A 25,153-nucleotide genomic window follows, 5' to 3' on the forward strand; every position below is an offset into this window, starting at 1 on the left:
GGGCTTTGAACTTTGATAAATTGTTAAAAATCACAGTTATACGGACTTTTTTTTCTACACGCCTTCAGTCATTGGGCTGATTTTTGGTATGTGAGTTATCCATGATGAGTTACATATTGAATTTAAGTGTCGTTCCGCTCTGCTGGTTTTTGTCGAAATTACGGGTTTTGAACTTTGATAAATTGTTGAAAATCACAGTTATACGGATTTTTTTTTCTATACGCCTTCAGAAATTGTTTTTTTTTTATAAGTTTAAGTTTGTTTCGCTCTTCTAATTTTTGCTGAAATTACGGGCTTTGAACTTTGATAAATTGTTAAAAATCACAGTTATACGGACTTATTTTCTAAACGCCTTCAGACATTGGGCTGATTTTTGGTATGTGAGTTATCCATGATGAGTTACAGTTTAAATTTAAGTTTCGTTCCGCTCTGCTAGTTTTTGTCGAAATTACGGGGTTGAACTTTGATAAATTGTTGAAAATCACAGTTATATGGATTTTTTTTCTAAAAGCCTTCAGATATTGGGCTGATTTTTGGTATATGAGTTAACCATGATGAGTTACAGATCAAGTTTAAGTTTTGTTCCGCTTTACTATTTTTTGCCGAAATTACGGGCTTTGAACTTTGATAAATTGTTAAAAATCACAGTTATACGGACTTTTTTTCTAAACGCCTTCAGACATTGGGCTGATTTTTGGTATGTGAGTTATCCATGATGAGTTACAGATTAAATTTAAGTGTCGTTCCGCTCTGCTAGTTTTTGTCGAAATTACGGGGTTGAACTTTGATAAATTGTTGAAAATCACAGTTATACGGACTTATTTTCTAAACGCCTTCAGACATTGGGCTGATTTTTGGTATGTGAGTTATCCATGATGAGTTACAGATTAAATTTAAGTTTCGTTCCGCTCTGCTAGTTTTTGTCGAAATTACGGGTTTTGAACTTTGATTAATTGTTGAAAATCACAGTTATATGGATTTTTTTTCTAAAAGCCTTCAGATATTGGGCTGATTTTTGGTATATGAGTTAACCATGATGAGTTACAGATCAAGTTTAAGTTTTGTTCCGCTTTACTATTTTTTGCCGAAATTACGGGCTTTGAACTTTGATAAATTGTTAAAAATCACAGTTATACGGACTTTTTTTCTAAAACGCCTTCAGACATTGGGCTGATTTTTGGTATGTGAGTTATCCATGATGAGTTACAGATTGAATTTAAGTGTCGTTCCGCTCTGCTAGTTTTTGTCGAAATTAAGGGTTTTGAACTTTGATAAATTGTTGAAAATCACAGTTATACGGATTTTTTTTTCTATACGCCTTCAGAAATTGTTTATTTTTTTATAAGTTTAAGTTTGTTTCGCTCTTCTTATTTTTGCTGAAATTACGGGCTTTGAACTTTGATAAATTGTTAAAAATCACAGTTATACGGACTTTTTTTCTAAACGCCTTCAGACATTGGGCTGATTTTTGGTATGTGAGTTATCCATGATGAGTTACAGATTGAATTTAAGTTTCGTTCCGCTCTGCTAGTTTTTGCCGAAATTACGGACTTTGAACTTTGATAAATTGTTGAAAATCACAGTTACACGGATTTTTTTTCCACACGCCTTCAGATATTGTGCTGTTTTATTTTTTGGTATGTGAGTTAACCATGATGAGTTACAGATCAAGTTTAAGTTTGTTTCGCTCTTCTTATTTTTGTTGAAATTACGGGCTTTGAACTTTGATAAACTGTTAAAAATCACAGTTATACTGACTTTTTTTCTAAACGCCTTCAGACATTGGGCTGATTTTTGGTATGTGAGTTATCTATGATGAGTTACAGATTAAATTTAAGTTTCGTTCCGCTCTGCTAGTTTTTGTCGAAATTACGGGTTTTGAACTTTGATAAATTGTTGAAAATCACAGTTATACGGATTTTGTTTTCTATACGCCTTCAGATATAGGTTTTTTTTTTATATGTGAGTAAACCATGATGAGTTACAGATCAAGTTTAAGTTACATTCCGCTTTACTAATTTTTTGCCGAAATTACGGGCTTTGGACTTTGATAGATAGTTTGAAATTTAACTATTCATTGATCAAGGAAATTTTTCATCAAACTAGTATCGGTCTTGAGAGCTGGATACTATCCGTGCATGTTTGTGTCCACATGTGTTGTTGAAAATGCAGATTTTCAACCTTTTGAGACGGGGTTATTCGTGTCGTTCCGACACATCTAGTTTACATCTGAATTCTTTTGGATTTGATATTGTAAGGTTTTAAACTTTTCGGCGAACTTTACGAAATTGCACATAGTTGTTATTGACATATATAAACAAATCACTAAAACCTGAAATATTAGTCATTTGTAATACATTATATCAATCGGTATCAACAGTCAATCATTTTATAACAGATAAAAAAATTATTATAAATTGGCATGAACAATAATTAGGAAATAAAACCATACTAAAAAAACATTAAAATACATTTGACTTGCAGGTTTCTATGTTCTTTGGGTCGAACTTCTTCCTTGAATTTTATAATGCGACTATAATCATTTTATCTTAATGTTTGATTGTTGATCTTAACTAACAAATTGCTGATGTTGATTATAAATGAATACAATAATATTATTGTGTGCCCGTAAGAATTAAACTTTTATTTATTGTAGTTGCAATACACGCTGTACAAGGTTTGTATATTTAAAATGTTGGAAAGTATGTGATTTCTCTTTTCAAACCTTATCATGGTCCATGTACACACTTTATCATGCAGTTATTTGACATTGTAGCGATGTATGTATTTTTAAATAGAGTCCAAGAGCATTTTGCCTTCATTCCGACAATTGCTTTCATTTAATGAACAGATTTATTGAATATAATCGATATCATTTTCGGTCAAACTTTCCACCACAAGCGCTATCTTTTGACTTTGGTGATTTTTGCTTTACAGATTTCGCGAATCACCAGAGTAAGCCTATAAAATGAATTGTTGTCCAATTAAAACAAATTTCAAGAACACAACAAAACAGAATAATGTATTGTTATGTCTTCAGTGTCCGTTAGAAAACCTCTGTGCAACACAAGATTTCAGATCTCTGTGAGCATTTTAGTTGTTGGTGGCTTCTCGAAAAGGACTCATTTAAACAAAAAACTTTTCGTCGATTATTAGAGAGAAAAGAAATATTTTACACTACTATTTCCCATGGTTAATGGGAAGACGGACTACATCGTTTCATTGAACCGAGCCTTTTCTAGAAAAAATGGGAATTGTAGATGCACATTCCCAAGTTTTTTACTACAAAACCACCGAAAATGGTATCATCAAAAAAATGAACTTGTTGATCGACAACCTATTTTCTTTAGTTTGGCTATAATGTGTATGCCCCTTTCTAAATAACTGCCTCAAAAGATTTATGAAGAAGAACGACCAAAATTGACCCTACATAAGAATACATTTTACGCTCATCGTCACGAATAGGTTGACTTATATGATATGTGTGTGTCTGAACTCACTCGCAAGATGCTTTCACGGTATTTGGATACCAGAAATATCGTCTAATCTGTATTCTTCTAATTATATCCTATTCCTGATTCTGGCATTTTGACTAAGTGTTGACTCGTACCGTCTCTGTCCTTTTGGAGGTTATGGGATTTTCCTCAGTTGTTTTCACTTCGATTGTATATTCAGAACTAATATACGAGATCTACTCATCGGTAAACCACTATTGCCACTTATTGACTCGACGTTACGGTGATACTCAGGAGAACAGTTTTACTTTTGAGACAGTAAAAATTCTGTTTTAGCTAGTTTCTACTAATGTTTAAATATTTTTGTCATACGATTCCGTAGTTTTTGTCTGTTACCTTAATGTGTATCCTCTCAATGGATTGATTTGAACATCGGTAATTAAACTACTGTTACCAAAATTTCACCTTTATTCCACAGAACACTGACCCAAAATAAAAATCCATGGACACCAATATTAAAAAAAAATGGCATATGGTACTGAATCCTGCAAAATTCCATCGAGTTGAGTGTGACTGACATCTTCAAATGCATTATTTTATACCGATTTCGATAAAATGTTGACCTTAAGGTCAATTCATTTAAAGCATTATAATATCAAAGCGGTTTATATTTCATGAATTAAGAATTATTATGTTTGCAATGTATCATTAGTTTGATTTATTTGTTTCTATTGAATGTTTCACGTGTTCGCAGTATTTTGCTATAGGGTAATTTCCCCTATTCATGAAACTTATCACCGAATATGTACTTACATGGACAACACAAAAGATGTCACATGTGGAGCAGGATTTGAAAACCATTCCATAGCACCTGATAATATCCCGGTGTTTTGTGAGGTTCGTGGTAAAGCTGCTTATCCATTAGTTTTCTATGTTGTGGCATTTTCTAATTTTTTTCTGTCATTATGTTTTTACTTTGTCTTTGATTTTTAAGTTTGTATATCCCTTTGATATTCCACTATATAGACGATGTTCTCTCACTAAATAATACAAAATTTGGTGACTATCTTGAACGAATCTATCCCTTCGAACTAGAGATAAAGGATACTACAGATACAGTTAAGTCTGCCTCATATCGTGACTTACATCTAGAAATTGACAATGAGGGTCGGTTGAAAACAAAACTTTACGACAAAAGAGATGATTTCAGCTTCCCATTTGTGAACTTTCCATTTCTATGTAGCAACATTCCAGCAGCGCCTGCATACGGAGTATATATCTCACAATTGATACGATATTCCAGGGCTTGTATTTCTTATCATGATTTCCTTAATAGAGGATTGCTGCTCACAAGGCAGCTATTAAACCAAGAGTTCAAAATGGTGAAGTTGAAATCATCCCTTCGTAAATTTTACGGACGCCATCGCGAGTTGGTTAACCGTTATGGAATAACCGTTTCACAGATGATATCGGATATGTTCCTTATGTTGTAACTGCAATACCCTTCCCTTTTCACGAATGTGACCTACCGAATAAGACTATTTTACCGGATTTTTAATAACATAAGCAACACGACGGATGCCACATGTGGAGCAGGATCTGCCAACCCTTCCGGAGCACCTGAGATCACCCCCAGTTTTTGGTGGGGTTCGTGTTGCTTAGTCTTTAGTTTTCTATGTTGTGTCATCTGTACTATTAGTTGTTTGTTTGTCTTTTTATTTTTAGCCATGGCGTTGTCAATTTGTTTTCGAACTATGAGTTTGACTGTCCCTCTGGTATCTTTCGTCCATCTTTTGATACCTTCCGCTATTCGTCTTTCTAGAAAATCACGAATGTAAATTACGATGTTGATTAAATTATTTTCTTCGTCTCTGGAATTCAGTGAAATTGTATTCATATTTGCACATTAAATCGGATAGAACTTATTTTGTAAACTACGGATACATTTCTGAATCATACTCATTCAACGGAAATTTCACTACTGTGTACGGTCTTCATATATATTTTTTTATATAATATATTTTCATAATTTAAAACATTTACGTATATTCCTCTAATGAATGCTTTTTATCGTCATTCAAAAGGAACAAGGTGATTATTGAAGCTCACTTATTATTATGATTTACTAAAGGAAAGGATTGTTATTTTGAAGTAACGTCCTTTCAAAAGTTTAATTTTGAGACATAATTGATAAGATAATAAGAAAAAACGAAATATGTTATAATAGCCAATTCGTCAACTATCCAATAGAGAACACAGGACGTGCATGTAAAAACTTATAGGTCACCGTACGACCTTCGACTGTGAGCAAAACGCATACTGATTGATAAGCTATAAAACGCCCTTTCATAAGAAAATATGAAGCTGTTCAATAAAGAAAACTAATGGCCTGATTTCTGCTAAAACTATCAACAAAATACATGTATAATAGACAGCAACTAACAACTGATTACAAGCTCATCACTTAGGACAAGCACTGAATGTGGGGGATTGAACATACGTGTGATGCGCCTAACCCTTCTTCTAACCTGGGACAAAGGTTCAACAGCACATCAGCCTGTTGCTCATATAGCTCCTCAAATATTCAAATATTTATCCACCGTTGGCTTTCATATGTTTTATGCCCCACCTAGAGGCATTGTGTTTTTCGGTCTGTGTGTCCGTTCGTTCGTCCATTTGTCCGTCTGTTCGTTCGTCCGTCCGTTCGTCTGTCCCGCTTCCGGTTAAAGTTTTTATTCAAGGTAGTTCTTGATGAAGTTGAAGTCCAATCAACTTGAAACTTAGTACACATGTTCCCTATGATATGATATTTCTAATTTTAATGCACAATTAGTGTTTTGACCCCAATTTGACGGTCCACTGAACATAGACAATGATAGTGCGAGTGGGGCATCCGTGAACTATGGACACATTCTTGTTGTTTGACCGTTTTGGTGCTGACAAATCAAGAAAGTGGTTCGAATGCACGAACTTAAAAAAACGTCAATTTCATTCACAACAGAAGAACAAACTTCAAATCTGTTGAAAAGAACTTAATTCATCAGATCGACAAGATGCACTACAACAAAACACACAAACAAACGAAAAGCAAAAAGAATCGAACTGAGGACTCTTAAAACTCACTGAGAAAAAGTTCTGACTACACAGCTTTATATTGACCGTAACATAAAAGGAAGCTCAAATCCATCATTTGCAAAGACAAAGATAAATTAATACATTGGGAGAATACCATTTTGAGATGATAAAAACAATTGTGATGAACTGTTTTAAAAGAAGTGGTTTGATTTTGCTCCAAATGAAAAGACGTAAGGCTCAACAATTACACCACATGGACTGAAATTTAATGGTGAAACTGCAATTGTCATATTTACTGTGGTCGTAAGTAAATATTTTTTTGTCTGTGATATGTTTCTCTTGACCCCCCTATTGACTCTCCTTATTTTTTATTGGAGGTTCTGTTTGACGTCATGGCATTGAAAATTAATATTTGTAATCATTACCTATAAAAAGATATATTTTAGTGTTAAGAGAAATAATGTAGAGACTACTGCCATAAATCAAAAAACAATTACCACTTTTGAAAGAACCTTACACGAATTGTAAATTAACATTCAATAAGATAAAAAAAAGAAAAACAGTCAAACTAAGATAACAAGATGGATCGAGAGACTGCACGGAACCATACAAACATTTGACGGGTGCCACATGTGGAGCAGGATCTGCTTACCCTTCCGGAGCACCTGAGATCACCCCCAGTTTTTGGTGGGGTCCGTGTTGCTTAGTCTTTTGTTTTCTATGTTGTGTCATCTGTACTATTATTTGTCTGTTTGTCTTTTTCTTTTTGGCCATGGCGTTGTCAGTTTGTTTTCGATCTATGAGTTTGACTGTCCCTCTGGTATCTTTCGTCCCTTTTTTTGAAACAGAACCTAAAATAGAAGGTATACAATTTCATTAAAACCTAAAGATTCTCTGGACGTTTCATTAAAACCTAAAGATTCTCTGGACGTTTCATTAAAACGCATTCAATAATTCACAGAGCATAAAGTATAATGTTTAATTTTAAAAATATTTATTAACAAGAAAATTATATTTGTAAGTAACAAATGCATATTCATTTTGATTGAATTATTTTATATACAGTTATTCAGCTGATTCAAATAAACATATTAACATCTGTCCACCCTCTTTCATTCATACAAACTTACCAAAACACACTCTCATCTATCTTTATGAAGCTTTTAAACTGTAGCAACAACACATATATGTCAATTTCATTTACATACAAACAACAAGATTGTTTCTCATTAGTATTTTGTATTAGACATCGAAACATCCATATGCAGAAAGAGGTGCAATGAAAATAGATTTCATTGTATGTTTGTTTATTTATAGTCGAAGGTGTTAAGATTTATTCCGTTCACATTAAATACAGCTTTTAATAAAAACACAATATTCAAAATCATGCCAATACAAAATTTATCTGGCATTTATACACATATTTTGAGAAATGCTGCAGGAAAAAAGGTTAGCATTAATAATAAAATCCACGCTCGAGAACCTGGAAATACTGCTTTTGAAATACAACATCATGAATAGTTTAAGTCTTTAAATTATTATAATAAAACATAAACTGGGTTTTTAGTTAAGATGACAAGGGGTTCACAAAAAAGGGATAAATATCACAGATTTGAAAGAGGTGAGTGAAAATATGTCGATTTCTATAATTGTCAGAGTAAAAAAACCATTCAATTTACTATTGGTTATAGGAAGCAAGGTTCCTGTATTTCTTTAACGTACAACCATATCAATTAGCGATACAGTGACTGGAATGATCTGTTATTCTGATGCATGGAATAAACAACTGAATGCCGGTGAACATAAATTTTAGCTGTACGATTACATGTGCTAATATTGTACTATTATATTTTTACAAAAAATGATGAAATAATTTTTTTTAAACGGTCAGTAAAAAGACTATTTGTATCCAGATTTGCATCTTGAAACTGATTCTTGTAAGGATAGCGCTAGAAAATGTTTAAACCCTAAGATGCAGGAATTGTCTTTGGCATATTCGAAGGTTGCCTTGTGGCTTTATTTTGATATTAAGCCGGACCAAGCTTTTACACAAAAAACAAATGCATCATCTTAAGCATGTTTTCTCCGAATTGCAATACTGTATAACAGCGTAACAGATTCCATCACAATAACTTTTACCAATATTCATTCACTAGTTTATCTTTCAGCTGTTTTATTTACAGGTCTAATTAATCTTGAAGATATATATATATATATTTCTCTAATTCTTCGTCAATTTATCCCTTTCTTCACCCATTGTATAAAATAAATTAATCAACGTGTGGTTCGTTTGATCTCAGTTCTTCATTGGTTAAAATCCGATTATGACGTCGAATTTACTTGCTTTCCTCTGAATTTCCTATTGTGACGGCATGAAAAAAGCCGACCATGCCTGATGACGTCACACAGAAAGAACACATCTTTTTACAGAACATTCGAAAAGACGGAATAAGTTTGCCTGCATATTGTTTGAAAATCATTAGAGAAACAGATTCCACCACAAATCTCGTGTAATACGATATTTATCCACTCTCGACAGTTAAATTTTAAATATTTAAAACGCTCGGCGAGCCTCGCGTTTTAAATTTGAAAATTTAACTGTCTCGAGTGGATAAATATCGTATCACACTCGATGCAGTGGTAGAATCTATATATATATATATATATGAATCTTCCGAAAGTATGTTACTGCATCATCATCTTTTTAATATACAACAGTTAAACGCCCTTCTGATTAGAGTAAAACAAAACTTTACATTGGTTAAAACGAAACCTTTCTGCTTGGTATGATTGCTTATTCATCCTATTTATTTCGGCATAAATTCTTCACAATTTGTGAAAGCGAAGGCAACTGATTGGAAAGCTATAAATCTGTTGATTCCTTGAATATATCGAGATTTATTATCACTCTCTTGCCGTTAATGGCCGGAGAAGCTGGTACTGAATTTGGAGTGTCTTTTTGTGCTGCTTCTGTCATTGCCGACAGCTTGTGCTGTAAATGTCGGTTTCCTATTTTCATATTCCTTTGTTTTAAATATTCTAATTGAGTATACAGTCTTCTGAATTCCTCCTGTAAATTCAAAAGTACACATTATAATTAATTCTAAATCTTCATTATACTACATACAATATGTAAAATTTAAATTTGAATTCAAAAAAATTATATAACAATTTCTTGTCGACATGAATGAATCAGAATCGATTGTACACATTGTACACAAAAAAAAATTAAAAATGCTTTCTTTTGCATATGTTTGATTCAGTTTGTATGTAACACTTGATCTTTTGTGTGATTTGTTTTGGTTTTTGTTTTTTACTGAATTTCCTGTTTATTATTTATTATTCTGTTACATTATACAGTTTAAAGTTTCAGACAGACAGTTGGAATCATCAACCATAATTCTAAAAAAAAATTTCATAAATATAAAATCTACTCAGTGTTAGTAGGAATTTGCACTCTACTACATCTTTTTATCAAGACATAATTTCTGAATTTATTGGTTCTTTGCTAATTTATTCACATTAAAATTCAGCTAATTTGTGCAATAGTTTTTACTTTTATACTTTTAGTAGCATCGGCAGCCGTGTTCAATGGCCGTAAATATCATCAATCATAATTCTGTAAAGCCATAACTAATTTATCATTTTTCAGCAAAAGGCATATTTGGACTACTACATCATTTTAAATATCTTATAATTGCATTTCCTTGCCAATGTCCTAATTTGTGTGGTAATGGGTAATTGTTTGGTTAAACTATTAAAGATGTATCATTTATTCCGATGTTGGTATTCTTCGGGCCTTTACAAGAGTTTGTTTATAATTTTGTTCATAATCTTGTTTATTATAGTGTTTAAATTTTTGTATCAAATACTTGATTTTGCTTGTTTTCAGTAGCAACCATGTTTGCGCTAAAAAGACTAAACATGTACTAAGATAGCATTAATGCGCAGTAAGTTGAAAAAACTGAAGAAAGTTACCATAACCAAACAACATTTCATAGACAAATAACAAAACACTGAGGTACACGAATATTCTTAAACATCATGGGTTTACATCGGTCCTATAGGTAGGGTATATAAAAGACATATGTTAAGTACCTGGATATCTTTCTCTAATAAACTTTCACATTCTGCATCGTCAACTTTGTCAGAATAGCTAATGTTATTTGAATTATTTAATAAATTTGTGTTGTATGTATTATTCGGTGATTTACTCTTCTTTGAACCACCTTTACTTATCATTGTAGTGTGTGAATTTTCATCATTTTTCCCTCTTCTGTATATATGGTAAGCCTGAAACAAAAATAATGAAATATGATATGTTGTATATCATTCGTTCAAATCAATAGTACAACACACAACTTTTGTATAAATGTAATAAACACTTCAGCAAGCATTAATAAAAACAAAAATACTTCACTAACCAAAATCTTGTGTTTTGGTATATAACTTTTCGAGAGGTAAAAATTTTGAATCGTTAAAAGTATAAGTACGATGTCAAATTCGTAAGACACTTATTTCGAAAATAACCTACACTATTCATGCAAGAAAAACAAAAAGAAGAATGTGTCTGAGGACACGAATGCCCCCGCTCAAGCTTCAAACAAACGCAAATGGGACGGACGGACGGACGGACAGACAGAAGGACGGAAAACGGAAAGACGGAAACACGGAAGGAAGGCAAGACGGAAGGACGGACGGTCAAGGCTAACACTTAATTCCCCCGTAGCCTACGGCGGGGGCATAAAAATAAAAAAAACAAAGATATATAATATTTTAGAGCATTAAACCAAAGGGCCCGATATCGAACAGTTAATATCGTCTAAGGACATAGTTTGTTCATTTTGATAATTCTTGCACTGATATACTGGTTATTTGGTGAATAGTAATCTCGGAGATTGATCACAGCAGCACATAAAGGATACTGATTCCCGTACGCACGACCATTCGCTGTGGTAAAACTCTCATCAGGTATGCTCGAGACCAAATATTTACAAAACCAAAAATACAAAACGTTTAAGGTTTTAAAATAAAACAAAAAATTTGAGAAAAAAATGGCTTTTTCAAGAAATTTTGAAATTAACCTGACTGTACAATGTAATTATTTAGAAGTACACTAACAAGAATAAAACTGTAAAGTAAATATGTACAGGGTTAGCAATGAAAACTTATCTTTCATTTCTAGAAACAGTGTCTCTGTTGTTCAATTTTAAACGTCGAGGACGAAAATTACAAATAATTTGATACATTGACTGAAACAATATCATTAAATTGAGCATTTGAGCACCCCAGAATGATAAAAACAAGAGATAAAGGTGTTATCATTTCATAACTTTTAGAATATGATTTTTAGGAACATATGTGAAAAAAATGCATTTATAAATGCATGATAGAAATGTCATATTGCTGTGTGTTTGTTTATTCCACATTGGCTAGAGGTGTGTGTGTGGGGGGGGGGGGGGGGGGGGGGGGGGGGGGTTATCTCATAAAACATGTTTATCTCCGCTACATTTTTGATCCTGTCCCAAGTCAGGAACCTCTGGCATTTGTTTTTCTTGTATGTTTTTTTTTTATTTTGGTTCATTTATATGTTTTGGATTTTAGTGTGACGTCCATTTTCGCTGAACTAGTATACATTATTGTTTAGGGACCAGCTGAAGCCCGCCTCCGGATGCGGGATTTTCTCGCTGCGTTGAAGACCCATTGCTGGCCTTAGGCTGTTTTCTGCTCTTTGGTCGGGTTGTTGTTTTTTTGACGCATTCCCTGTTTCCATTCATAGTTTTATATTGCAATAGGTATTAAATATAATGTTTCCCTTCGTGGATTGCAGCGCCTTAAACATAACATAAACGACTCGTTACAATCAACATTCTTATTCAATTACTTTACTTATAGAATTTTATCATTATCAGCAAAAACAATAATTTTAAACAGATAATCAACGGAATATATTTCATTTAAAGTCGATTGTTTTGTTCGTGGAAAGTTCTACATCTGTAATTAATCATTGATTAGTTTGAAGGCAACTGACAGTTCTCTGGAAATGATTTCTTTTGTCGAGGGACATTGCACTGAATTCAACGATCTATCTAAATTTACAAGAAATGAATCAAACAATTCCCCGTACAAATTTAGGAAATAAGTAAATGTTAAATACCACTTGATTATTTATTCAAATTTGAAATAATGTAAGCAAACAAATCCCAGTACAAATAAAAAATAGCGTTAAACTTCACTTGAATATTTTCGTTTTAATTTGAAGAAACATAACCAATCAAATCCTCGTATGAATCAAAGTTTCACGGTTAAATGTCAATTGAATACCACAAAAGGTAGAAAGTCTGAAGATTATATCTACAGTTGCGATCAATTCTAAACTGACCTAACTCAGAAATCTGAGAATGATCTGTTCTACAATTATTCTACAGATCAAACTGTCAGAGTTTGTTCTAAGATAGAACTGTCGGAATCTGTTTTAAGGTAAAACTGTCCAAAACATTTCTGTCAGAAACTTTTCTAAACGTGTCGGAAAAAGTTTTCTGGAAACTGTTCGAAAACGATTCTCCTGACAGTTTCTGCCAGATTTAAAGAGGGGTTAAAACTAATGCCAATCGTATCTTACTGAAATTATTCACAAAAATTAGATGAAACCAAGTGTATTATACGTATTTGTATTTAGACATCCCGGCTCGTTTATAAGTATTGTCATGAATATGCATCAAAACGCGTTAAATATACAAAGCTCGAACAATCATTCCTTTCTTTAAAAAATCACACAAAAGCCAAGTACAGATCCAGCTTAATTTTGAATATATTTCATTTTAGAATTCGGTAGATTATAACAAGTATATGTTCTTGTAACCAATAAGGGCATGTATTATTCAAGTGAAGTATAATTATTGCAGCATATCGTGTCAATTTTATCCGGATTTGTTTTTGCTTATCGAATTATGACTATTGAACAACGGAATATTACTGTTGCCTTTGTTTAAAATTATACACTTATTGTATTGGTGCCAACATTTGATTTCCACTAAAATTGAACATTTCCCTTTTCACTGCACTTATATATATAAAAAAGGGATGACAAAAAAAACCAAAACACTGCAAATTACACCAGAACGCATCGTTAGTCATTCCAGTGCACATAAATAAAAGAAGATATGAAATATAAATCAAGTAGACAACCACACAACGACAAAAAAATAACCAAAAAACATCACGAAGGCAACATACAGTCTTCAAACATATAAATGTATTGATACATTATGTCTTGATATATATCAATTTTAACAATATTCAATTGAAACATAAGGAAACAATACTACAAAAATACAATTTCTCTCAGATCTGCACTTTGTGTTTGTATTGTTTTTGGTAGTTGCTTTTATGCTTTGTATCGTTCTGATGAGTTAAGCCATTTTCAACTGATGAATGTTTAAGCGTGTTCTTATGTTGTGTAGTTACATACCTGTACCAGGTCAGGTAAGGATTGGGCACCCGCAAACTTGTAAAACCCCGCCACATTCTGTAAATCCAGTCCCAAGTCAGGCATTTTGTAATGCAGTGGTCGTGTTTTGTTGCTGTATATATCATATTTATTTTTCGTTATTATGTACATTAATCAGGCTGTTGGTTTTCTCGTTTTAATTTTCTTTTCGGGGTGACCAATATCTTGCTATGTGGTGTGGGTTTTTCTCATTGTTGATGGACGTACGATGACCAATAGTTGTTTTATCCTTCGTCATTTATTCTCTGGTAGAGAGTTGTCACATTGGCAATCATACCACATCTTCTTATTTTATATAAATATTGAAATGAAGTCTTTTCAAATATGATTATATAAAATTGCATTCAGCAGTAGTCGATTGGCATTAGAAAGACATTTCCTTCTTTGCAATCAAGTAACACTATTGAGCCCAAGAATTTGCCTGTTTTAAGATCGCAACAGACTAAATGATTCAAGCTACAAATGTTGACTTTTATCTTCATTTAAAAATTTCCTGCAAAGAATAGCAACATAAATAGACGAAAAGCAAATCTGGGAGGAAATAACCGTTAACGACATCATTAAGTAGACATCACAGTCTTATCCTATAATTTTTAATGGCACAGTTGTCGTTTATTTTTCATCTAATGTCTGATATAGTCATCAATGCTGTTCGTGAATCAAATCGTATGTTTTTGTACATCATAATTGGTCACGGTAATGCGCATAACAGAGCGAAAATAGCAAATTGTTGGGGTTTTTCGCATTAGTAATACCTCTGATTTGTTGTGTAAGGTAATGATCATATAACCACATTAAAGGCCGTGTTAAATAAGTTAGGAAACAACCAATTAAAACTGCACTAGAAATGTAATTATGTGTGTACATTATCCATGAATACTCTTCTCACATGCAATTGTGTCGTGTTCAATTTCATCGCCATTTCATTACTTCACTGCATGTTCATACATGGACTTTTAACACGTGCACAATATTTTGTCTTATCCAAAATTTTTACCTGAATGTCTCAGTAGCATACATTACATGAAATGGATTTTTTTTATATGAACATGAAATGAACGTATTATAACAGCAGTTTAAAAATGTATTTAATATTTAAATTATTCTGTCTTACAGTATATATTTTTATAGGATTAAAGTATACCTGCTACTTATGTCATTCAAAATGCAGCTATATTTATATATATATATATATGATGAAAATTGGGTGCAAATTATTTATGTCTTGTCGAGAAAACTGGTAATCATTTTTCATTCAAGTAAGCTTTACAGTTTAATCATTGTCCGTCATTTGGTGACGACCAGGACACATCAAACTGATTGTTTCCAACTTCTATATACCCATTTCAATTCCTTTTTATTGAGCATCTATTAGAGAAAACCACTCCACCACCATGAACGGATTTTAACCAGATGAGAATGTGATGATAATAATAACGTCTTTTTTTTTTTAATATAAATGGACAATGTAAATTAAGCCCGACCTGGGAATGCATTTGGGTCAACATATTGAACTTATTTTCTAAGTCTTTATGTTATTTATTTTTATTTTCAAAAGTTAACAAATATCTGACCTGCAAAGTATTTGTCATACTTATTTTCAAATTTAATTTAACAGAATATCTGAGGGATATACTACAATTTTTGGCCATAGCGTTGTCAGTTTGTTTTAGATCTATGAGTTTGACTGTTCCTCTGGTATCTTTCGTCCCTCTCTTAAAATGTTCATAAAACAAAGTATTTCAGATTGAGCTTTGCAAGATGACTTTTTCACACATGGTTTCGATTAATTTATTTTAAAAACTATTTGAATTTGATCAAATATGAATTGACGATTCTTCATGATAAAAATTTGACCTTTCTTTAAATTAACCTATTTTAATTTTCTAAGTCTTTATGTTAATTATTTTTATTTTCACAAGTTAACAAATATCTGACCTGCAAAGTATTTGTCATACTTATTTTCAAATTTAATTTAACAGAATATCTGAGGGATATACTACAATTTTTGGCCATAGCGTTGTCAGTTTGTTTTCGATCTATGAGTTTGACTGTTCCTATGGTATCTTTCGTCCCTCTCTTGAAATGTTCATAAAACAAAGTATTTCAGATTGAGCTTTGCAAGATAACTTTTTCACTCATGGTTTCGATTATATTATTTTAAAAACTATTTGAATTTGATCAAATATGAATTGACGATTCTTCATGATAAAAATTTGACCTTTCTTTAAATTAACCTATTTTAATAAAAAGGTTAATGTCTCGATAATAAAATCATGGTATTCTCATTGTTCGATTAATGATGGTTTTATGTTTTTGATGATGTTTATAGGCCTTTCACCTTTACGATAACGTTTATCAACATGCACTGATCAGACCAATGAAATTTACTTTTTTTTGTCTTTTTTCACTAAATTTTAGTATGTAATATATGAATTATGCAAAACATCAAAATTAGCGAGATTTGGGTAGTTTTAAATGTTTACAGAACTTTGAATTTTCGAGATACTAAGGATTTTCTACCCTAGTCATAGATTAACTTAGCTGTAATTGGTCCTCAATGCTCTTCAACTTACTTTATTTTGCCTTTTTAACTTTTTTTATTCTCGAGTTACTGATGAATCTTTTGTAAACGAAACGCGCGTCAATTTTAACCTGGTATCTATGATTTATTTACTGTTTAAATAAAAAACAAAAACTTTGTTAATATCTGTAATACTTTCATTAAACAAAGAGAACATTGTTAAGCACATATAATTTCATGCTTTTTTTGTATTTTAAAACAATTATCAATAAATAATAAACAAAAGGTAGTTAAAGGGAGAATAAAAGAAATTTTAAAGATATTAATACAGATAACAGTGTATGACAACAAGCGATTAAATGAAACTATAGAGGAAAAACTGTTAACACCTCAAAGTACAACTTTGCAATAATAAATGGATTTCATGTAAAATAAATAAATGTGGTATAATTTCCAATTAGACAACTAACAAATATCCACCAGAGACCAAATGACGTAGATGCAAGCAACTATTGTTTATCGTACAATCTTCATAGATATAGAAGATGTGGTATGAGTGCCAATGAGACAACTCTCCATCCAATTTACAATTTATAAAAGTAAACCATTATAGGTCAATGTACGGCCTTCAACACGGAGCATTGGCTCACACCGAACAGCAAGCTATAAAGGGCCCCAAAAAAAAATTACTAGTGTAAAACCATTCAAACGGAAAAACCAACGGTCTAATCTATATTAAAACGAGAAACGAGAAACACGTATGAACTAAATAAACAGACGACAACTACTGTAATCAGATTCCTGACTTAGGACAGGTGCAAACATTTGCAGCGGGATTAAACGTTTTAATGGTACCAAACCTTCTCCCTTTTCTGAAACAATAGTATAATGTTCTCTTTAACTACTGCAAGCAAATATATGTCTTTAATATATTATCTTAAAACAGCATCAGAACAATCTAGCATTTAAAGAAATGCTAAAGTTGCAAAACCAATAAGATACAAATAGAAAATAAAACATTCATTATTCGATAAAGGATAACACAATGCCAAAGGAAAATAAAACACAAGACAAACAAAAAATCCGAACAAAACTATATACTATAACCTTGTGTAGACGAATCGCGATTCTGGAGTACAACATTTTGATCCTGGTATCTACAATGAGTTTACATCTATGGAGGAAAATCATTGTCTTTTTGTCGTTTATTCTAAACAAGGACATGAAAAAAAACAAAATTTTGAAAAAGAGGCCGAAGATACCCAGGGGACATTCAAAACTCGTACGTGGAAACAAATGGCAACGGAATGGCAGAACAATAAACGAAAAACGACGAAAAGACCTCGATTTTTTGATGTAAGTCAAATCAAATTAAAGCAAAAATCAAACATTTGATTACTTTATCTTGATTAACATAAAAAGCCCTTCACTAATACTCGACCTTGGATCCGACCATTGCAAAAGTTTTACATTATTTTATTTTGCATACTTACTTTGCTTCCAAATAAGAAGGCAAGTGTAACTGTCGTTGTTAGCTGTGTGTGAATGAATATTACTAAATAAACCAAATCAGGGTTCGATGGAAAGGGATGCTGTAAAAATATCCTGAAATATAATGAAAACAAATGTTATATTTTAATTTATTTTTAATCTTTTTAAATAATCTGCTATATATTTTACGACTGTACCCCATTTTATTTATAACAACAAGGGATAAAGAGTTTTAAACCAGAAAGTGAATTCCCACTATTTTGGCGATACACTATAGGGGATCGACAATTAGTCCATGAACATGAATATCTCACAATAGTTGTGCTTAGGAAGTTATATATGTAATGTAATTGGAATCATACTGCGATAGAAACTACCCTAGTTTTCAGGAATAAACATTATTTAAATAATACATTATGTATTGTAAACTTCCATGCAAAAATGTATATCATTGTGCTTAAACTAATCTAACTGTACTTAGACTTAAGATTCTACACCTCAGGCAAATCTGACTTCTGTTTAAGTCCTTTTGGTGATCATATTAATCACCCCATTGGTATCTGTACTTTGAAGGTTTTTAAGAGTTCGCTTCAGTTTTTCGACATACGGTCTACTTAGATGTACTAGCAGGATTGAGCGCACGTAGAACTGGTTAGCCCTCTCCACCTTTCGTGCTTGTCACAAGTTAATCTTGCTGTGCCATGTCCAGTATGTTTGGCGGTTACTGTTATCCTTTTTATGTATTTTTGCTCTACCGTTTAGTTTGTTATTATCAATTTCTTTCAAAATGTTTGATTTCAAATGTTCCTCTAGACTTTTTTTCAAGCAGCATTTGTCGTGCACAAGGAATTCTGAATTATACCATACAAATCCTGTTATGATTCATTTAGGACTTTTAAAAAATTCATAATGTTAGTAATTATTGGACGTGGTTAACTTGCTTCTGAAAATATTCGACACTATAGTTCATAAATCAAGGTTGTCTTTTTGATCGAGTTGAGTCATTTCAATTGATATTTTATAGTGTGTCTTTTTATGTTGAAATGTTACACTACTGTCTCAGGTTAGGGTGAAGGTCGGCGCCCGTTAAAACGTTTACACCCGCTACATTTTTATGCACCTGTCCTAAGTCAGGACCCTATTGTTCATTGGTTGTCGTTTGTTGGTGTGGTTCATAAGTGTTTCTCATTTCTCGTTTTTTATATATATTAAACCGTTGGTTTTCCTGTTTGAATTGTTTTACACTAGTCATTTTGGGGCCCTTTATAGCTTGCTGTTCTGTGTGAGCCAAGATTCTGTGTTGAAGGTCGTACTTTGACCAATAATTGTTAACTTTTATTCATTGTGACTTGGATGGACAGTTGTCTCATTGGCAGTCATACCACATCTTCTTATTTATATTTCAACCAATTTTCAGACTTATCCACTGTGGTTAATTCAACACTTTTAAGACAATACGCTTGCAGACAATTAAGATCTGTTCATTTTATATTCAGACTGTGAAGTAATTGTTATTTACCTGTACACATCAACAATAAACTGAATCATCTGAAAATTTCCTAAACAGTATTGAATTGACTATGCAGATGATGTTAAGATCATCATGATCGTTTCAGACTTAAAATTATTTTGTGGTGTTTGAAAACCTTATCAAAGATACTTATAATTCTGTACGGAAGACTCGTGTTTCGTGTACATAAGACTTATCAGTGGCAAAACGAAATATTTACACAGGACCTACACGATTAAAATTTCTTTCGAGATTATATATACTCGTACAAACATTTGCATTGAAACAACAATTTGATTTATAAAGTTATTGGATACAAATACGATGATTTTTATTACGCGAATCAACAGTGATTTTCATAGGATTACCTTAAAAATAAAAAATAAAGTAAATCTGCGATGCATAGACGTTCCTTTATGTTATATTTCATTATCAGCATTTATATGATAACCATAAGAACATATTATTGCCAATCCCTTTTGAGTGGGATAAGATTTATGAGTTACAAAAGATAGAAATACAAATAGATCATCATTTATGTGAACAAATTGATATTTTTTATTTGCTATGTACCATAATTTTGTACACGGATTACTTAGTCTTCATTTTTATCTATGCTTGATAATGGGTATTGTTGTATTATCAATAATGCCATAGACTTATGGATCAATGTTGCATTAAAGCGTTATTACACAATAGTACATGTACTAGTGTTATCAAAAGTCCATGAAAAGACGAGATTTTAACATATAATAGTATTAAGCAAGGTTTTTTGGATAAGACGATGGAATTTTTAACTTCATAGATCTCACTTACATTGATACATTCAGAAATAATGATAATAGCGTCTCGTTATAAATAGCCCAACTGATAAATCTGCTTTCGTTGAATTCAGATGGAGCCTTTCTGACTACAATACATAGTCTTATTCCCCATATCAGGAACAATAGTTCAGCTGAAACAATAAATAGTTGATCTTGTTGTATAATATCTTCATACATTAAACACATGCGAACAAAAAAAGTCCGCCCGAACAACCAATACAAATAAGTAATAACCATAATTCAGCAATTTAATCAATCAGATAAATTATATTTTAGTTCAAATATTTGACTTCCATAGGCCTTATGAAGGAATAATAATGTGTGTGCATATAACCAATGACCCGCTCGCACTAACACTTATTTCTATGTTCTGCGAACTGTGAAATCAGAGTCGAAAACGTAATTTCGCATTTGATTTAAATAGTTCACATAATAATGAACAATGTGTTGCCGGTTATGTTTTTTAAAGCCCGTAAATTAATTTAAGATCTATGTTGACTCATTTATCCCTTCAATTTTATGCTGTAATTGCAGCAATTTGAAAATTTTGTAAGACACAGACATACAGAAGGGTCATACACCTTAACTGAATAAAATTTGCGTTCAAAGATTGTGTTTGTTGCTGAAGGACATAATGCAATTTCATACATGAAGATGAAATTTTGTTAACAAACCAATTGGCATAAGCGACACTCGTTGAAGTAAGTTAATAATTCAGTCGTAAAGCTATTATCCAACAGTTTATTTTTGTAAACACCAGTAGTTAAAGTATATCTATTTTTAGATGGATTTACAGATCAATTGCTTTATTGTTTTATGTGTCTTATGTTCCTGTTGGCTCTGGTATTCAGATGTTTGATTAAACTGCCCGGGAAAAAGCTAATGTTTCATATAACAGAGGAAATTGAATTAAACGGTACCAGTGCACATTTGTATATTTATCTTTATATAAATAATGAGCTCACCAATAGCAGCCGAATGGTCCCACCAATCTGCCGAACACTGGAAGGCCTTCAACTCATTGTAATGTTTGCCTACAAAAGTACATGAATCTCATTTAAGGTAGATTGTATGTCTTTTTCTGAGCAGCCCTTCATCGCATGTTGCAAATATTCTTTTTTTTTTTTTTTTTTTAAACATATCAAGTATCATTTAACATACAACAGAAATATTTATGACTTGAAATTTAAAGATTAAGCTATCAAAAAATTAAGTGTCGTTAAGTGTATTTTACATTTTCAAAAAAAAATCCTTTTAAAATCAAGGGAAGATAATTATATTGAATTTGATTGGACAATTTGTGTTTTGTGGATTTCTCCAAGGTCGGTGACCCCCTGTTTTTATATTTAGATTTGAAATTTCCATGAACCCAAAAGTATTTTACAAAAGTTTTCGAAAAATCTATGTGTCTGTAATGAACGAGCATTTGCTTCTATTGACATAACCGTATAAGGAAAAGTACAGTAACGTAGTTTATAGAATTGTGCAGTTTTTTACTATCTAAAATGTCTCACGGCAAATGTAATGCATGGTAACCATCAACATGTTCATACGATTTTTATATCACGACTTCTGAAACCATAGACATGTAGTTACATAGAAATGATCAAATAATCGAATATCTTTATGATATAAAGTAGTCGCTTTATTACTGATCCTATTTCAATACTGATAAACAAATTATTCTAAATAGCCATATACGATATAGGGTTAAAACCTTGAAATATAATTTCGGTCTATTAACCGAAATAACAATACAAATTCTTTCTTACGTATCATTGTTTGGAAATGGAATTTACTGGTTTTATGGTAATTTTATTAACAAAACTCAGTTAGCTATCACAAACTAAGCAGAAGATTAATGATCAAAATCTTACAGTTCTTATGAAAAGACAAATCGAATGAGCTGCATTTACATATGTATTGGTAAAACTTCTGCAAATGAAAAAAATATTTAAAGGGCAAGCGTGTCCTCATACGTCAATTAGCTGTCCAGCATTTAATAAACATATCAATTATTGTCCTTCACAATCTTATTTTCATTTAATTTCTTTTGTTGAGAATCAAGCTTCCTTCTGATTTTGTTTAATTGCATGGCCTATCAGCATGTTTTGAATTATATGTTAACGTTGAAATAAAAAATAAACGACTTTAAATTAAATGTTTTGTGTTGTACCGTGCTCGCTCTTTGTCATATACATTTATGGTAAATTAAAGAATAATTACTGAATAGTTATCCTTTGCATCGCAAAACAACATTAGACTTTTATATATATACCATTCCGGGTTATATCTATATTATTCCAAACAAATCAATTTATTGATCGCTTTAAAATTATAGAAATAATGAGATGTGGTATAAAGAAACCATAAGACGTGGATGTAAGCAACTAAAGACCATCGTATGGCAATGGCCTCCACCAATGGGTAAAACCCAAGCCGTATAGAAAGCTATATAAAAATTGGCATTACAAATTTTCTGCAAGGATAATGCAAACGAGAACAACTCCAAATGAAATTGTCATATTCTATCTACTTATGCATCACATCATATATAATCATTTAGACAAAGTATTTATTCAATCATTGAATTTTATTATATAAGCTACTTGTCTTCTTAAAAATTTCAATTACAACAATCAATGCTTTCGTTCCTTTGTTATCATAATTGCTGGTACACATTCCAGTCGAATGATCTGCTTACCTTTTCGGAGAACCTGAGATCACACCCATTTTTTTGGTAGGGTTCGTGTTGTTTTTTTTTCTTTGTTGTGTTTTGTGTACTGTTGTTTGTCTGTTGGTCTTTCCTTTTTTTTTAGCCATGGCGTTGTCAGTTTATTGTCTACTTATGAGTTTGAATGTCCCTTTGGTATTTTTCGCCTTTCTTTTACCACCTGCTACTTGTTAAATATTATTTTTGAAGGAAATGTGTATTCCATTCATAGAAAAGTAGGATTTTTTTCCAAAGGCATTATTGCAGAAGTATATGGTGAGTATATATGTACCCGCTGATGTTCTTACTACTACTTATGTTACAGTTATTGCCTATAAAAGTATTCTGCTGAGGTAAACGCAACAAGTAATGTCAATCAGATATGATTTCCTAAAAATTCTATGTTATATGTAACACTATATCAAAAATCTCAATTCTCAATTTCTCCTGTTTTGTAATAATATCAACACCTACACGTACCCCTATTCCCAAATGCTCAATTGAAAGATCGAATACATCTTCATTTTAAACAGAGCTTTAACTAAAATACGTAGTAGAGAATCACAGATAAAGATTCCATGTCTGGGCCATACAAATGTATGATTTCTCAGTTTTACTGTAGACTCCTGAAAAATGCAATAAATTTCCCGAATGCGTCCAATTCCCTACTGTCTGAAATTGGTTGTATATGGATTCATATGGATGGTAATACATGCGTAACAGGGAACGTTTACAGTGTTGACGCTCCCAGTCCCGCTCCTTAATGAGTTCATGCGATTTCCTAAGGTTATTTTACCGAGATTTGTATGTTTTTAATGAATGAATAAGATTTGAACACAGGTACAATTCTCCTGATTCTTATTTGATATAGTGTTACATACAAAATAGTTAATTAACAACTTTGAATGGAAATTTTAAGGAAATGCTTTTTCTTGTTTATTTGTTATTATGAATTCAAGTTATTATTATAATAGTACGTGACAGTATTTACAATATTGCAAATATTGCCTGGAAATAGAAGTTTAAACGACGATTAAGTTATTCAACATTCAGCAGAGCTGTCATAATTTATTTTTAACAGATGAAACAGAGTGATACAATATACGCTGAGTGTGAATGTTTGTTTTTTGATGACGTCAATTTTATAGAAACGATATTCCCTGAACGACAACAATACATACAAAAATATTTTGTATGTTATTCCTATTCAAATTCTTCATGAAATAACACCGTGAAAACAATTTTAATCTATTTCATAGACAAAAATGCAAGTTTTATAAGACGCTAAATTCATTAGATTTTGAAAGGGTTACGAGGAAATTTTAGAAAAATTCCACCATATCTTCTTTATGGTACATTATAATTTCAGTCATCTTTTGCAAAAATAAATGAAATGCATAATGACATGTATTTCCAATTTTTGACTTAATTTAGCTGGTCTCGATACATATGATCATACCTTCTACAACTTGTGGTGGTCCTGCTATGGTTCTGGCTGTTAAGAATGCAGCAAAAACAAATATTATCAGTAGAAGTCTTTTGATCAAATCTGTATCTGATATTTTCACACGCTGTGCAGATCGCACTCGAAATACAACTGAAATCCTTAAGAATAAAAAAAAGAACCATAACAAAACATACTGAAATGAATAAATAAAGAAAAAAAGTATTTATATGATAAGCTATTTTATTATAGTTGGTACTGAATTTAAACACATTGGTGACAATAGTTTTCTTAACGTCCTGTGGATAACATTTTGATGCATTTTCAAGACGAGAACAAAATGACAGGCTCTCCAAAATTGATTGAACAGCATTACGGGTGGGAAATTCAGACTGTCATTGCAAACCGAGATCATACGGATAGGGAAAGAAAATATGTCTTGCAAAATGCCACCAACTGACAAAAAAAGAGTATTATAAAGGTATTGAAGGCGTGAAGAGCATGGACTTCTTCTCCTAAAATAAACATCGGATTTATCAATGCCATTCTGAAAAAAGAAATGTAAAAAAATCTAAGAGATGCTTAGTTTTGCCTTCTTTTTTCGATC

At 31.9% G+C, this 25,153-nt stretch overlaps 1 protein-coding gene across 1 annotated transcript in view; it reads right to left on the reverse strand.

Annotated features, from left to right (window-relative positions):
* Nucleotides 1-7,507: 7,507 nt before the first annotated feature.
* The window catches only part of LOC127701460 (probable G-protein coupled receptor 158), a 62,321-nt gene continuing 44,675 nt past the window's right edge, over nt 7,508-25,153 (reverse strand). The window contains exons 8-13 of the mRNA XM_052205328.1: nt 24,562-24,707; nt 21,355-21,423; nt 20,382-20,520; nt 18,058-18,169; nt 10,629-10,823; nt 7,508-9,600 (exon numbers count right to left, since the gene is read on the reverse strand). Coding sequence (XP_052061288.1) covers nt 9,394-9,600; nt 10,629-10,823; nt 18,058-18,169; nt 20,382-20,520; nt 21,355-21,423; nt 24,562-24,707 — 868 coding nt within the window. The 3' untranslated portion in view covers nt 7,508-9,393. The remainder of the gene's footprint in view (nt 9,601-10,628; nt 10,824-18,057; nt 18,170-20,381; nt 20,521-21,354; nt 21,424-24,561; nt 24,708-25,153) is intronic.

This window comes from Mytilus californianus, unplaced genomic scaffold (assembly GCF_021869535.1).
Source record: "Mytilus californianus isolate M0D057914Y unplaced genomic scaffold, xbMytCali1.0.p SCAF_5, whole genome shotgun sequence".
Classification (NCBI taxonomy): Eukaryota; Metazoa; Mollusca; class Bivalvia; order Mytilida; family Mytilidae; genus Mytilus; species Mytilus californianus.